Source organism: Diaphorina citri, unplaced genomic scaffold (genome assembly GCF_000475195.1).
Source record: "Diaphorina citri unplaced genomic scaffold, Diaci psyllid genome assembly version 1.1 scaffold712, whole genome shotgun sequence".
Lineage (NCBI taxonomy): Eukaryota > Metazoa > Arthropoda > Insecta > Hemiptera > Psyllidae > Diaphorina > Diaphorina citri.
The window spans coordinates 13,869-30,895 of record NW_007378145.1 but is presented as its reverse complement, the minus strand read 5'-3'; the positions used below and the strand labels follow the sequence as shown (position 1 = coordinate 30,895).

The following is a 17,027-nucleotide window of genomic DNA, read 5'->3' as shown; positions in this document are numbered from 1 at the left end:
GAAATTAGAGCTGGGGAAAATGGACCCTGAGTAGAATGTGTTCACAAGAGGCATTATATCGTGTACACGCGCGAGTATGAAAATTGTAATCATGGTGTGCCCCCCAATAAAGAACATAACATTCTCGGAAAACAGCTTTATTTTTCTGTCGTTGACAACTTACTGTATATGTTGTGACAGGTTTCTACGTTAACCATGGCATATAATGTTGTATTAAATTTGTCTACATCTCATGTACTGGGTCTTTATGAGTTGTAAAGAGACCCAGAGTTCCAATATCGAATTCTGTGTGTCTACTCGTTGGAAACAGTACCAAAAAGTTCATTTAGAAATCAAGATATAAGACCATTTGTAATAGATATGAATATAGAAGTTAGTGAAATTGCTTGTAAGCTTTTTAAACTATTTGGACACCTAGAGCCAGAGTTTTTAAGTTTTATTTTATTCCCTTTTCATTCTAATATAATCGACCGGTCAAAGTGAGATCTAACTTTGAACATGAAGATTTTCAATTTTATTTGTCTGTCAAGTGAAACTCTCGAAAGATTTTGTTATTTTGTGAAAATATTCGACAAAATTTTGCTTGACATTTGATGACCACTACATCTAAGTTTAAATGTCTGCAAAGATCCTGTATATTGCAAAAGTCATACAAGTTCATGCGATACATGCACTTGTGCCTGAAATAAACTGCTTTAAAATTTTGATAGCTCGCAATAAAAACCTTGCAGGGAAAAACAAAGAGTGTTTACATTTTCCGTTTTCAAATTCGATAAGGGTTGACGCGATTGGTGAACTGATACTTGGAAACATGAAAGCTACATAATTGATGTTCTTATTATTATTATTATTATATAACACTTTATTAGAATTTTACAATATTTACAAACAGGTACATAAAACAAAATAATAAAATGATAAGAAATTAACAAATGAAAACGAAAATTGAATAATTTATTAAAAGAAGAAAAAAAATACTGAAAAATCCTAACTCAGGGGCGGGATTAGTTCCTAGGGCATTCTCTTCCATCCAACCCCCCCGTTCTTAGAACGGGCCAATTAATTTTGGCATGTTTATAGGCGTGACATAGCCCTTCCATTTCAGACGAGGGAAATTTGGATTAATTTTGGCATGTTTATAGGCGTGACATAGCCCTTCCATTTCAGACGAGGGAAATTTGGAGCAAAAGTTTCCCGCCCTTTGGGGAAAATTAAAAAAAAGAGAAAGTTTTTTTTTTTTTTTTTTCAACATAGTAGGTAGATAATATTATTTGCGACAAGTATAGGTATTTTGTTTTTTAACTGCTTGAACAGTCCCAGTAGGGCAGTTTCTAAGGCATAGGATTCATAACCGAGAAGACTGGAGTTCGAATCGTAGCACCGAACATAAATTTGAGTCAAAGGAAAGATATTTATTTTGTAGTAACACTGGATTAGTGAAGGTTGAGTGGTTGATAAACATTTTCTTTAATAAAAGATAAGTAACTTGTAACATTAGATAAGTAACTTGTAACATTAGCTTCCTTCATAGTTTATAGTTAATCCTGATATTTTCATTAAATTTAATAATAAAAATACAGCTTTTTGTTCACACTTTTTCAAAAGTAAGTTTTAATAAAATGCATTTAAAGGTGGATCTAGTTCATTGGTGGAAACAGGATTTCTTTTTTTAATTAATTTAACTGAGCATAAAATGGAATGGATTTTGTCTATTGGATTAGGTATGTTATTGCACCCGATTTTTTTACTATCCCCATTTAAAGGCATCGAACTGTTGGGTCAGAACGTACTGCAGACTGAACAAATAACGATTTGACAAAATGTGTCTCTGAAGAGAGGGAAAAACCTTTTAATTTCAACGAGATTAATGCACGTAGCATTTACTTTAAAATACTCGAGAGATTATTGTGGTGCCATAAATACAATCCCTAGGAACCATTCGAAATAGAATCTGTAGAGGTACCTAGCTAACTAAATTAGTTTTTTTAGACAGTTCGTTGACTTGGGGTTAAAAAATAAATAAAAATAGATTCAATTTCCTGATGCAGTATGAAAATGGTGGGTAAAAGTTTTACTATCAGCTATTACCACCATCTTTATATTCATTGAACTTACTTTGCATGTACATACATATTAGTATCCACTTTCAGCACTAAAAGAACTACATAGTTATGTACACAAGCAGCTCAAAAGTCTCGAAACTTCGGCGAAAAAATCTCCTTTGAAGGAGAAATTTCAAAGTCGGGTAGATTCTGAGAAATAATATGAAGAAAAAAATAGTTTAGGATACCTATACCTGTAAAATTTTCAGATCTTGTTTTATTTTAACTCTTATTTCTTGGAAAATTTGATACTTTCTTCTCAACATGCCACGGAACCATTTAAAACTCCAAGTGGGAACTCGAAAATCTTAATATGCATTTTAAAAGCAATATGAAATATTTTATGTACCTAGGTTTTAAATTTAAAACTTCTTTTTCTTAACTCACTCCGAATTCAATTTTCTTATTTTGAAACCTTTCGCTCTCGCGTTGTCAACAGGTAGATAACCACAGTTGTCGTGTTTGGTAATCTGTGCCCAGCGGCACCCATATGGTACCAACAGAAAATTAGCCATATCTCAGCAGGGAATAAAGTCTTACTTGGATATATTTTCAAAAAGTATTTAAACAATCAGATCTGTATATTTTCAATCTGATATTCAACATTTTACAAGAGTATTTGGGAAATAATAGGTATAACTCGGGTGCTTATTCCATTATTATTTTTAGACCCATTTTATTAGTGTCTGAAAAGCGTTCACTTTTAGAATAGGTACTTACCGTTTAGAGACTGATAACCGACCCAAGCTCGAATTAGAGTAACGTCCAGGCTAGAAATCAACCCAGATTTTATGATAGAACTGAAAGGTCAAGTTAAATTAGTGCTAAATTTGAAAACTTTCCTCACTGACATTGTAAAGTGCTTTTTCTGCACTTTAAAAATATGTATTTTTTTACATAACCTATATAAAGTAGTATACAATATAGGAGTTCAATTTTCTTCTAAAAATAAACACGTGTATTTTTAATTACATAAAAGGGGTTTTTCTTCTTATTATAATGAGCATAAGAAGTAATTACTATGGTTTTATACACCTACTTACATAAAATAAGCCTAACACCGAGCAATGTGTTAAAATAATGTCTTATCTACCTAGTTGTCTTGTAGTTTTAGTTAGTATTCTAGGCCAATTTCACCTACTTACATAAAATAAGCCTAACACCGAGCAATGTGTTAAAATAATGTCTTATCTACCTAGTTGTCTTGTAGTTTTAGTTAGTACCTATTCTAGGCCAATTATAACAAGTAGTCAAATTTAGTACAATTTATGGAGGTCTTACAGCAAGTTTCATCTAGGTTAGGTACTATTGAAAACCGATAGAGATCTACAAATATTTCTACCCTAACCTACTTCAATGCGAAAGCATGTAAACCTTTTTTTATTCGTTTAAAATTTTCCTCTCAGTTTTTTCTTCTTTCTCCATAAATTTTGTAACCACAGTCTCTAGTGTATGCTGCCAAAAATATCTTGTTACAGACTTTCTAGATTTCAATCGAACTCGCACTGTACGAGTACGTAGTTTCCGTTGTTTTCACTGGAAGGGTGGACGTTTTTCATGGTTCAAAAGTTCTTACTTTGCAGATACTGATGTAGTGAGATTGTAAAAAGTGTAGGTTAAAGATACCCACTACTACTACTAATAATAATAATAATATTATAATGATACCTACCTCTTAATTTTCGATAGTCTGGGTCCGACAAACATATTTTAGGAACACAAATTTTAGATAGATACCTATCATATTTTTTAAAAACACGTAAAAAAAAAGAGGAAAATAAGAAGAAACAATACTTGTTTGTTTGGTAAATTTTGCTAGTGTTTTATTACATGCGTGACTTTCCGCCATAATGATAAGATCCGACATGTGAAATGAGCTATGGAGGGCTCGGACATTTTCAAGGAATAATTGAAAAAAAAAACTTCAAAATTTTAGGTAAATTATAGCTGTACGGTAATAATATTAACTTAAAAAATACAATAAAAAAAACTTCATCATACACAAAAACACGTAGGTTTTATGGTGGATTTATACCTGTTACGTATAGATACTCGTACACTGCAAAAAGTCAACGCCCAACGCCTAAGAAACATAGTGGTCATTGTAATCTCCTCGGAAGTAGAAAGGTTTAAGTTCGTTCCCGATCAATCGAGAGTCCTAATCATCGGAGCTAGGGGAGAGCGGGTGGTTCCGTAGATTGTTTTTCGTTGAATTGAGAGCCGAAAACTATGAAAGGTCAAGCTCAGGCTCAAGGATTCTTTTTCTTTCAGTGTCCACATCGGATTTGGGCGATTATCTTGGCTATTTTGACTTTATCCACTGCTATCCGGAAAAGTTGTGTGAAAAGTTGGAAAAGCTTTGTATAAAATTGGTTAGTGTTAGCGTTAACAAGGTTGTAATAAGACAATTATTTCGGTGCATTCTTGTCTTCATCAGAGGTAAAGTTCTATTTCACTGATACAGAATTAACTTTCATATTTATATTTTCTAAACTTTTATTTATTTATTTGAGAGTCTAAACAGGCGGATAACAACTTCTCACCCTTTTCTATTGTTATTTCTATCTTGTCCCAGACAAAGAAAAGGAAAGTTGTTTTCCGAGCTATGGAGGGCTCGGACATTTTCAAGGAATAATTGAAAAAAAAAAAAAAAACTTCAAAATTTTAGGTAAATTATAGCTGTACGGTAATAATATTAACTTAAAAAATACAATAAAAAAAAACTTCATCATACACAAAAACACGTAGGTTTTATGATGGATTTATACCTGTTACGTATAGATACTCGTACACTGCAAAAAGTCAACGCCCAACGCCTAAGAAACATAGTGGTCATTGTAATCTCCTCGGAAGTAGAAAGGTTTAAGTTCGTTCCCGATCAATCGAGAGTCCTAATCATCGGAGCTAGGGGAGAGCGGGTGGTTCCGTAGATTGTTTTTCGTTGAATTGAGAGCCGAAAACTATGAAAGGAAAAGTTCTTACTTTGCAGATACTGATGTAGTGAGATTGTAAAAAGTGTAGGTTAAAGATACCCACTACTACTACTAATAATAATAATTTCAAGAATATTATCTGGTATACCCTATAAATGTTACGAATACACAGGACAGAACACTGCAGTCTTAGAAAGCAATTATTTTCCACAGTGGTCCATTTTAATGCGGAAATACTTTTCATCCTTGCACATTGCATACTCATTATTAGTTTCCAGGCATTCATAGGAATTTCAAGATAAACTTTTGAAAGGCGAACCCTGAATCATTGCTCTGAACCTATGTTTTCAGAAATCACAAGATGAATTTCATAATAATATTTGAAAAAAAGAGTCTGCACTGTACAATAATTCAACCTTGAAACAATACAGACAGACATACCTAAAATAAATAAACCTTCAACCTTTGCCGAGTGAAAACCTACGACTCGAAAATTTTATGAATGAAAAACAAAATTGAAATACGAGAATAATGTTTCTTAATGAAAATTTCCACGGAGATTATTGTACTCATCTCCTTTTATAATTCAAAAATGAAATTAAAGAAATTTTTTGTCGGGAAAATAACACAGACATTTTTCAAAAATCTTCTCCTAGAAATTTTCATTGAGGTAACTAAAATGTTGAATTTTATGAAAATGTTAAATCTTATAACCTCAGGTATCAGCGAGGTTGATAAGAAGCAGATTGAGAGTTTGGGCTGAAGTTGGGGTTTGCTATTTTGTGATGGGTGTCGTGGATTTATGTAGTTGGTTCCTACCAATACAACGATCGTTGGGAAGAACAAATATTGTGAGAGTTTGGTGTTTTTTCAGTTGACTTTCTATGACATTACATTTTGCTGGTTATTTAAAGATTCACTCAGCAGTCAGCCTAGTGAGAACATCTTACTGAGGACCTTGAATTCCAAAAAAGTCGATGGCGTAAATCCCAACAAGAAAAACCTTGGTTGAGGGGATTTTTTTTTTATGAATTCCACCCCGAGCGAAAGCCCTTGAATTGGAATTAGCCCAAACCTGTCTTACTTTTCTTTCTTTCCTTTTTTAACATTGACACTTATTAAGTCTTCGAATTATTGAACGTCTACGGTAAATGACTCCTTGAAAGTCTGCTCGTTTTTGAACTTTGTGAAGGTCAAGGGTCAAGGTCTCATCTGACCGCACGAGGCTGGGTGCACCCAAAAATAGCCAAATAGGTTAATGTAAAAAGAACATTTTTAGAATTGTGATAATGATGTAAATTGATATTAAGTAGGGTACCATTTTGCAGAGGGTTGATTTTCTACTGCACCACCCAAGAGTCTTTATGTTTGCTTATTAATTGGTCGTTTTTGGAAATTGGTTAGAACAAAAAATAATGACTACAAAACGCCTTTTGATAGGTAGATAGTTTTTATTTTTCTTCTTTTTTTCTAAAATTATTTTTCACAGAATACTCATACATACCTATATCTACATAATTATGTTTAATTATTTTCCAAACATCTAATTAGGTACTTTCCTTATCCTATAGGAATGAAAGTATCTCTACCTAATTTATTTTTTTATAAGTAAATAGCTATTAGTTGCCCCTCAGTCAATCCCAAATTTTTGTTCCCTCCTGAAAAAATCAGGCATTTCCGTCTAAATACTCTTCATCATTAATTTCAACGCCATTCTTTCCTCTTATATTCACGATTTTCGACAGCACACAAATTTGATTTCCCTCGGGAATACTCCAGGCTAAAGGTCCTGGGGATGAAATCCCCAACAAGCTTCAGTCCTGTCCGTCCCTATGTCCGGGATATGTAGGAAGTAAAAGTAGGTGTCGACAGTATAATCCTATTATTAAATTTGTTTTTGTAGAGGAAAACATCTTCTCTGTTTCGAGAGGCCGACAAAAAAGGGCCATATTGGGAAATTCTTTAAAGGTATAGGGAATACTCCAGGCTAAAGGTCCTGGGGATGAAATCCCCAACAAGCTTCAGTCCTGTCCGTCCCTATGTCCGGGATATGTAGGAAGTAGAAGTAGGTGTCGACAGTATAATCCTATTATTAAATTTGTTTTTCTCGAGGAAAACATCTTCTCTGTTTCGAGAGGCCGACAAAAAAGGGCCATAAAGGGAAATTCTTTAAAGGTATAGCTCCAATGGATTTTTTTTATTTATTTTTTTTTTTTTTAGAATAATAATAATTTTCTGTTGTCAACTCTTTTTTTAAGAAGGGACGGACTATTGTATTCGCTTCGGTGTCTGTCTGTCAGTCAGTCTGTCCCCATAGAAGGACTTATCCAAACCTGTTTTTTTTTTCTTCAGAATTTGCTGCAAGCTACAAAGGGTTCCTGAGGTAGGATGAACCCTCCTACATGCTATATACGTTTGTTTCCAAGACGGTAACAATAGATGTCCTTATTTCCTTATGTAGGATGGAAATTGAATTACGACCAGCTGGGGAATTTTCCGCCAAGTGAAATATAGCGGAAGTCAAATAAGTGAACAGATGAATTTATTATCCCATCCTCAAATGAAGCGTCACTGCCCGCGAACTCTTTTGAGGTTTGAAAATGTGGAACAAAGATTACGAACTTTAGCTGGAAAACTTACGATCAGGATGGAAAGGTGCTGTATTTAATTGACAATGAAATGGGATTTCCTATTCCTGCCCCCACACTGAAAGGGTAATACCTACCTAGACCTAGAGCAACGTTCTGAAAACATTGGAACAAAGATTACGAACTTTAGCTGGAAAACTTACGATCAGGATGGAAAGGTGCTGTATTTAATTGACAATGAAATGGGATTTCCTGCCCCCACACTGAAAGGGTAATACCTACCTAGAGCAACGTTCTGAAAGCACCTATTACTCCTGTGTGCATTTACTGTACTGTAGCTGAACAGACACCCTTTGCCACAGATGTAAGTCGGTAATTTAGGTCAAGAAGAGCTCTTTCCTAAATAATATGAGAGCTTGGTGCCGGTGTAAGAGAGAGAGAGTGAGAACTCTCTTCTCTCAGGTTGGTACGAAGATAACTGGTTTGAGATCAACTTGGACACCGAAAATGTCCCCTGTACGATAGAACAGATGCGAGAAGCGGCAGAGGGACATTTGACTACCGAGGCCCTCATGTGGAATCAGAGCAACAAAACTACTATTTCCGGAATGGTAAGCCAACTTTAGGAAGTTAAATATTTATAATTCCGCTCTAAAATAAAGGATAAATTTTAAAACTAAAATTTCAATAATAAATAAAAAGCTACTTGATAATTTCTAGCAGACATCTAGCTCTAACACAACAGTATTTTAACGGAAACGAGCATCTGGTCTATAGGAGGGTATGGGTTCGAATCTCAAACAAGACCTGAAATTTCAAGCTCATTTCTTAGAAAGTTCGGTGGTCTTGTCCACCAAGTAAGTTTACAAAAAAAAAAAAAAACTCGTCACTGGTTTTCCAATGTTTAATTTTTACTTTCTTCCCAATGCTTACATTTTTTCCAGACATCTGAGGAGTTCCGTATTCGACTCAACCATGTTCTGAGGGAACGAGGTTATCCCATCGATGCTGAGAGACTAGCGGCTAGTGGTAATCGTGGGTTCAAATCCCAGTCGAGGCATAGAATTTTATACCCAATATTACTTGAGATTTCGAGTCAATGATCATACAATTTGAAGTCATGATCATAATATTTTTTATATCTAATTCTAACTACCAAATTGCTTATACATTCAAACAACTCAGACTGGGGTCTACAATCTCATGCTACAGTCAAATTTTACCTCTAAGCATTTTCGGTGCTATGCCCGAACCGTCCCCAAGCATTCTCAGAGGTAATATGTGTGTGAAACATGATGTTATAGACGTCTGTTCTATTTTTTTCCAGAAAGAGGAGAAGATCCGAACTCTCAAGCAGCGGCTCTCGGAGCGGGATGCGGCCAAACCTGACGGCAAAATCGCCGGCGAAAACGGAGAGGGAAACCTGCTCACGGTAAACAATAAAGACAATCTTATAGTAGCTGATTTTATAACTGGAGAAGGAACCTCTGACTCTGCCTTCGGGGCGGGCGTGTCCCAATATACACGGTCATCCAGGGCAAGTGCCTCGGATTTTGAATTTTCCGAATCTTACCTTTAAATGACGTTTTTTTCATGTCTTTAGTGATCCTTTTGTGATCCACGAAATCTTTCGTGAAATAGAGACTCCATTATTTTGATAGCCAAGAGCACATTTTTTTCCACTCTGGTTAGGTAATATCGAGCAAATTTCCAGACGAGACGTTTAACCGAGTGATAACGATCTTCCAGAATAGTTTAAAAAGTTAAATCCTCTTTGAAGATATAAACAAGAACAAATAATCGGTAATATCTACGTTATTCAGCAGACGTATATTTCCAGAGTAGGTTTTGTTTGCATGCTTGTCTCCTATTTTTTGGTAGTGTTTACTTAGCTTTTTCATTTGTCTTTTTTCGTTTATTTTATTCACAAAACCAATAGTTTCTTTGAGGAGTCATAATTTTCCCATTAGAAACACAGGTATTCCTACAAACTCACACAAGTAGGTTTATAGGGGAAAGCCCCCTTCCCCCTAAACTATGTTTTTTTTTTCAAGATTTTAATGGAGAAAACTGTCACACGGAGTCTATCGTCCCAAAATCGAAAAGATATGGAGGAGAGGATAGAAGACAAGAATTTGACCCTTATATTAATTAATACAATAATGTACCTATGTAGATTGTAGAATGCCCTAATTTTATTTTTTTCCCCTTCTAGGAGGCAAAGTACCTCAAGACAGAACTCAGATTCGCAAAGTTCTGAGAACGATATCCGTACCTCTGGTGATATGTATGTGGACTGTGGCAACTGTGGGCATTCTGTTTGCTGTTGGATTGATCATATTCAATATTTGCTACCGGCATCGAAGGTAAATTTACAACTGGACAAATTTAATTAAGGATTATTATTTGCAATGCTTTTAAGTCCTTAAAATATTTGGTGTAGGTAGGTACATAGAATGGTGTAGGTAGGTAGGTAGGTCTTCATGGCTATCCTTCTACCTCGGATTTTGGAAGTGGACAGTTTGTCGATTAAAGAGAACGAATTTTTGGACCAATTTCGCTCATTCGAAACTATAATGACTTGTTCAATATCATAATCGGCGGTCCCAATCATATTTACAACAGATTTGTACACATATTAATTCCAATTTATTTCCTTACCATTTTTGAACAACTCTTCAGTTTGTAAACCAAACAATTTTGACCTATTTTCCAGAGTGATCGCCTCATCTCATCCAGTCTGCAACACCATCATGTTAGTGGGTATTGCTTTCTGCATGTCCAGTGTCTATCTGTTAGGATTAGACGGCCAACTTATATCTCCCATGATGTATCCGTATGTATGTCAGGCTAGAGTTTGGATCCTGTGTATTGGGTTTACGTTAGCCTATGGCGCTATGTTCAGCAAGGTTTGGCGGGTGCATCGTCTCACCACGAAGATCAAAACGGATGTGAAGGTAAGTAATGGATAAGTGGAATATTTCACGTCCTTATAAGGAAAAAATAGGGTATTCGACGTCCTTAATCAGGATATAAGGTCTTCAATAAGTTAATAAAGCACTGTCATCTGTTAAGGTAAAGCTGGTAAAGGAACTTCATGTCCTAGCTCGACAATCTAAATATTCTAAAATCTAAATAAAACACTTTTACAAACACGTTCATTCGGGTTTTATAGTATAATGGATAATGGTTTTGTATCATTGTGGCAAACTGCAAGATTGTAGTTCTAGCCGTTGTCGAGTGATCAGTATAAAACAAAGGTTTCAGGCAAAAATCAAAGAAAATGATCTCCTGGAAAGTTAATTATTATATTTTATATAAGTATATACTTAGTTTTTTTGTCTTATCTGTCTGTGTTAATATCAAGTACCTTTACCTATATTATGCATAGAAAACTTTCATAAAATAAATAATAATGATAAGATAAGTTCTGAAAGTGGGCATTTTCATTTTCCTACGATTAAAGATTGAGTGAAAAAATCATTAAAAAAACACACACACACAAGGTCTAAGCATACAAATTTACAACTTATTCTCTCTCACATGATTTTTTTCTAGTTTTAACTCCTAAACCTAAGTAAATTTAGACACAAAATATACTAGTGTTTTTTAATCTATTATTTTTGAATAAACTTACATAAACAAGATAATATATTTTACATTACTAGGTATTTTTCACGTTTGTATATGGGCACAAATTTACAATTTATTTTAAATTTTCTATTCCGAAGAGTACCTGTAGAAACTACTCTGATTTGTTCCTCTACTAATAAATTATTTAGACATTTTGGGAAATTCGTAAATAAACGAAGAAATGGAAAGAACTTTGGACGTTTGGCTAGGTTCATTCTTACTACAGACTAGTACAGATTTATTAATTTATTACCTACTTTTCTTTCTTTTTCTCGATGCTCGTACATTTCTTTGATTTTTCATTTGCTACAAGATTGTTGAGCTACAATAATTATTTTTGAGATTCTTATCCGCCGACATTCTGTACGATAAAGAATGGTGTTATTGGATAAAAGTTATGCTTCTTTTCAGATTTTGTTCGTACAAATTTTACCTGCACGTACAATAATATCATCGCATACACATAAATGAAAATACAAAATGGCCGAGTTAAAACTCAGAACTCACTTCTTCACTTTTCTTCTTCTTCGCCTTTTCCCGTGTACAGACTTCGACTACAAATTTTACGAGTGGATGCCCTTCGTACTCAACCTTTGCTATTTCTTTAGTTCTTTCATTTGTACTTTCCCACTTTCAGCTCTGTTACGGCGCCAGTTCTCCGGCACTGTCAGACCGAAACAGATTCCCCACCCTCTTCCGGACCCACCCCTCCGCCACTGTTCATAACCCCACTAGGATTAAACTCATGCAGAAATTTGAATGGTCCCGGGTAGCCATCTTGCAGCAAGCTGAGGAGGTGTTCATTTCGGTGAGTAAATGAATAGAAATAATCCTACTTCTGTACTTGTAGTATTCTAGTATTAATTAGTACTTGACATGGTATCCCGTTTCCAATGTTTAATTCTGCTTCGGTGGCATAGTGGTAAATATTTCATGGTCAGGGCATGGTTAACTAAAGGGCGCGGGTTTAATCCTATCTTGGGCTTTTATATCAATGAAGCTCTAATGGTTAGGTGGTAGGAAACGCCTTAGTTAAACAAGTAGGTAGTACTCATGTGTAATTGAAAAACAAAACAATAGGTACCTACTTACTTTACTTGCTTTCTGTGTCTGTGAAGATTTGGGGGTTTAAAACTTGAAACATCCTGGACGCCTGGAGTCAATTTTTCGAGCTCATTCGAACCTTTAAAAGTGATCCATCATTTTATTCACCTAATCCTCACCCTTTTACTTCCTCCAAAGAAAAAAAAAACCTTTTTCTTTTGAGACGGTATAAAAATTCTTAGAAACCTTTTACTTTCTCTAAAGACATTAAACCTTTTTGCTTTTTTTTCAGACTGTAGAGGATTTAGAAGCTCGTTGCAAGGAAGCAGGAATTGAAATCGTAACTCGTCAAAGTTTCCTCAGTGATCCAGCAGACGCAGTGAGAAATCTCAAACGTCAAGACGCTCGGATTATCGTAGGATTATTCTACGTAGTGGCAGCTAGGCGGGTATTGTGTGAGGTCTATCTGCAGAAACTGTTTGGCAAATCCTACGTGTGGTTTTTCATAGGTAAGTGACCTGTAGTTTGTTCCACCCTGAATAAAATAAAAAACCCTGCACTTGAAAAAATCTCCCTTAAAGCAATCCAAGGAGCACTTCTTCTTTATCAATTCCTTGGAATTACTTACAGTTAGCATTCAAAGCCTGTCCTTCAGAAAGAAAGGCGTTTCATTGAAATTAATAATATATACAGCTACCTATACCTAATTTACAGAATTGACACCTTAGAAACAAAACCCATGAATTTTGGATCAGAATAAACGTTGGATAGCTTTAGAATACAAAATGTTTTCCTCTCTTTTTGTGTGTTTCTAACGTTGAGAGTTTAAAATGTAACCTAACTCTCTTGCACTTCTCTGGCTGCCTTTTCTCCATCTGCCTTCAGGTCTTTGTCAATTTTCTTGGACCTTTCTACAGCTTCCTTCTCTCCTGAACTAATGGTACAACCCATTTTTCTTCCTGGATTAAAAGAAAGGGTGCAGCTTCAGAACTGAATGTCTACAACATTCACAAGAGGAACATTTCCTTGAGGTTTAACATTTAGAACAAAACAAACTGGAGCCAACTATGTTCACACAAGGAATTCAAGGAAAACACTTTACTTGAGTGGAAAATTCGGAAAAACACTGGGAAAACCTATCTGTCAAACCAAAAAACACAAAAATTGAAATTTTTCAACAACCAACAACTTTTGTTGAACACCTGCGCACTGCGCAAAAACCCTATTGTTACCTCTGTGAGGTGACCACAGAGGTAACATGGTAAGCCGCGTTTACAAGAACTGGGACTGTCGTTCGTTGTCTATCACGACTGGTAGGTCTGGCAGCTAGGCGGGTATTGTGTGAGGTCTATCTGCAGAAACTGTTTGGCAAATCCTACGTGTGGTTTTTCATAGGTAAGTGACCTGTGGTTTGTTCCACCCTGAATTAAATTAAAGACCCTGCACTTGAAAAAATCCCCCTTCAAGCAATCCAAGGAGCACTTCTTCTTTATCAATTCCTTGGAATTACTTACAATTAGCATTCAAAGCCTGTCCTTCAGAAAGAAAGGCGTTTCATTGAAATTCATAATATATACAGCTACCTATACCTACAGCTTACAGAATTGACACCTTAGAAACAAAACCCATGAATCTTGGATCAGAACCAACGTTTCATTGCCTTAGAATACAAAACTTTTTCCTTGGATTTTGTTTTTTCTGTCGTAAAGAGTTTAAACTCTCTTCGTCGGCGTTTCTTGTCAGTCTCTTCCAGGCAGGCTTCCAGGGAAGTTTGAAGTTAATAAAAATAGTAATCTTCTTCTTCTTCTTCTTCGCCTTTTCCCGTGTTTAGACGGGGTTGGCGTTTTTCGTCAGCCCTCAATCACCCCTAGGGTGATCGCTTTTGAGCTGACATTTGGTTTTGGCTACAGAATTTTACGAGTGGATGCCCTTCGACTCAACCTTTGCTATTTCTTTAGCAAAGGAAATTCAGGCTGGTATACTCACTGTTTATAGTCCCCCAGCCAGACTAAGCTGGTCTACTCCCTGTTTAACGTCCCCTAGCCAGACTATTAATAAAAATAGTAATTTCGACTCAACCTTTGCTATTTCTTTAGCAAAGGAAATTCAGGCTGGTATACTCACTGTTTATAGTCCCCCAGCCAGACTAAGCTGGTGCTGGTCTACTCCCTGTTTAACGTCCCCCAGCCAGACTATTAATAAAAAAAGTAAGAATAATAATAAAAAACATTCCACTTCCAGGAATCGTATACGGCTACAAAGGTTTGGTGCTCGTTTTCGGACTATTTCTCGCGTACGAAACTCGTAACTTCAAGGTCAAACAGATCAACGACTCCAGATACGTAGGCATGTCTATCTACAACGTGGTGGTCATTTGTTTGGTGATGACGCCCGTTTCCATGGTGATAGCGTCCCAGCAAGATGCGTCCTTTGCTTTCATTACTCTGGCTATGGTGTTTACGTGTTTCGTTGCTATGGCATTGATATTTGTTCCAAAGGTGAGAAAAACTTGACTCTGGCTATGGTGTTTACGTGTTTCGTTGCTATGGCATTGATATTTGTTCCAAAGGTGAGAAAAACTTGGTTGTTGTTGTTGTTGTTGTGTTTAGCGGTGTCGCTGGACCGAGGGGGGTTGATGATCTCTAGCCAAGATTTCGGTATCTTCTGTTGGTGGTCTGTATAAGTAGGGCCATCGGCTATTGGATCTTTTGATCTAAGCCTTATTAGATTTTATGTGACTTTGTTACTCTGTGTTTTGGCATGATAGCTCAGGGTACTAGTGGTCGTCTAGCGGCTAGTGGTAATCGTGGGTTCAAATCCCAGTCGAGGCATAGAATTTTATACCCAATATTACTTGAGATTTCGAGTCAATGATAATACAATTTGAAGTCATGATCATAATATTTTTTATGTCTAATTCTAACTACCTAATTGTTTATACATTCAAACAACTCAGACTGGGGTCTACAATCTCATGCTACAGTCAAATTCTACCTCTAAGCATTTTCGGTGCTATGCACGAACCGTCTCCAAGCATTCTCAGATGTAATATGTGTGTGAAACATGATGTTATAGACCCGGGGTGGCCACCAACCTTACCTTCGGGAGCCGCAATTTCATAAAGCAGATTCGGGGCGAGCCACGCCGCAGGCGAAATTTTAGTCAATATATCCGTGTGATTTCAGGTGATTGAAGTGATTCATCATCCTCATGATGAGCTAGAGTCCAAATATAATCCTCATGTAGGAATGTCCAAGGAGGATGAAGATCGATATCAGAAACTGGTGGCGGAAAATGACGAATTACAGAAACTCATTGTTGAGGTAGGTGTTAAATGTTTGATATATGAAAGGATCTACTGATTACGAACACGCTGCTGTTTGTAAAAAAGCTATGCCCCCTTTTGCAAAACCTATGCCCTCCTTTTAAAGCTGTGTTCTCATATAGTCGATGTTTACAGAAACTCATTGTTGAGGTAGGTGTTAAATGTTTGATATATGAAAGGATCTACTGATTACGAACACGCTGCTGTTTGTAAAAAAAGCTATGCCCCCTTTTGCAAAACCTATGCCCTCCTTTTAAAGCTGTGTTCTCATATAGTCGATGCTGGTGAAACTATGTTGTCGAGGCAGAGTACGGTTTCTGTCGATGTCAATCGACCATCGATCGACCAACGGCGTCGACAATGTTTGGTCACACCTTAACAGACAATTCCTCCTTTTGTATCTCCATTTTTAGATAAAGTCTATATGGAGGTGCTTCCCTATGGATAGGCCTTATTGAAAGCTGGGCTCTATTTCGATTTTTTTCTTTAGTTTGTCTATTTGTTTCACCGTAGCTGTTGAACAGCTAGTCCGATTTTGATAGAATTTGGCAAATAATGTTCAACACAAAAAGGAAATAAGGTCATTGAATTTTGGGCCCATTCGGGCCTCTGGGTGAAATTTGCTTTTAGGAATTGATAATTGAGTATTTAATATTCATATGTAACTTGAACAGCTTTCAGATAACTTTTAACTTATTTCAGATAACCTACATATGTTCGGGTGATTTTAGCTATTCAAATGAGGTGTGTTATTTTACAAGTTAGCTACCTACCTAGTGTCTAAAAAGATATTTATTCAGGCAACCCAATAGTTTTAGGCCATGTTATAGATACAGCACAACCATATTCCTGTTAGGCATTCTTTAGTACATATTCTATAGAATCTAGATCTACTACCTTTTGTTTATTTTGTATTTCATCAAATGAATATCAAACCAACAATACCTAGTTCACTTTGTTGAATTTTACAATTAAATTTAAAATATAAAAAATCTCATTTTAAAATATATTACTAACGTTATTGTTATTTTGTAGAAATGTGTTCTTTTTTACTCTTTCTAAAATTTCTTCTTGTCAACTTTTTTTCCACACTTCCGCTGCGCTTTATTGGTAGACTGCTGTCCAAAGAAATTCGACCGGCCGTCGATCGACGAGGTAAATCTATGTTGTCAAGACAGTGTGGACGGTTCAGTCGACATCGATCGAATGGCGGTCGACTATGTATGGACACATCTTTAGGTATACTGGTATAGGTACTTTACAATATTGTAAATGAACAACTCAATGGCAGTTTGAAAACCAAAGTTCTCATTTTATGAGTTTATTTCCCTCTTTTAAAAGGCCGTCGATCGACGAGGTAAATCTATGTTGTCAAGACAGTGTGGACGGTTCAGTCGACATC

General features: G+C 35.9%; 2 protein-coding genes across 2 annotated transcripts; both read left to right on the top strand.

The window, feature by feature from the left end:
- Positions 1-7,714: 7,714 nt before the first annotated feature.
- Positions 7,715-15,623, top strand: LOC103511405 (gamma-aminobutyric acid type B receptor subunit 1; the record flags this gene model as incomplete). The annotated part of the gene is made up of 10 exons (XM_026825174.1): positions 7,715-7,749; positions 8,060-8,234; positions 8,568-8,645; positions 8,951-9,164; positions 9,839-9,989; positions 10,340-10,586; positions 11,894-12,064; positions 12,593-12,809; positions 14,542-14,798; positions 15,486-15,623. Coding segments are annotated over exons 1-10 (1,683 nt in total), but the record flags the coding sequence as incomplete, so codon positions are not given.
- Positions 11,874-13,718, top strand: LOC113468345 (gamma-aminobutyric acid type B receptor subunit 1-like). Its single transcript, XM_026825175.1, has 3 exons — positions 11,874-12,064; positions 12,593-12,744; positions 13,631-13,718. Exons 1-3 carry the CDS (start codon positions 12,002-12,004, stop codon positions 13,701-13,703), a joined length of 288 nt encoding a protein of 95 aa, XP_026680976.1. The 5' UTR covers positions 11,874-12,001; the 3' UTR covers positions 13,704-13,718.
- Positions 15,624-17,027: the final 1,404 nt, after the last annotated feature.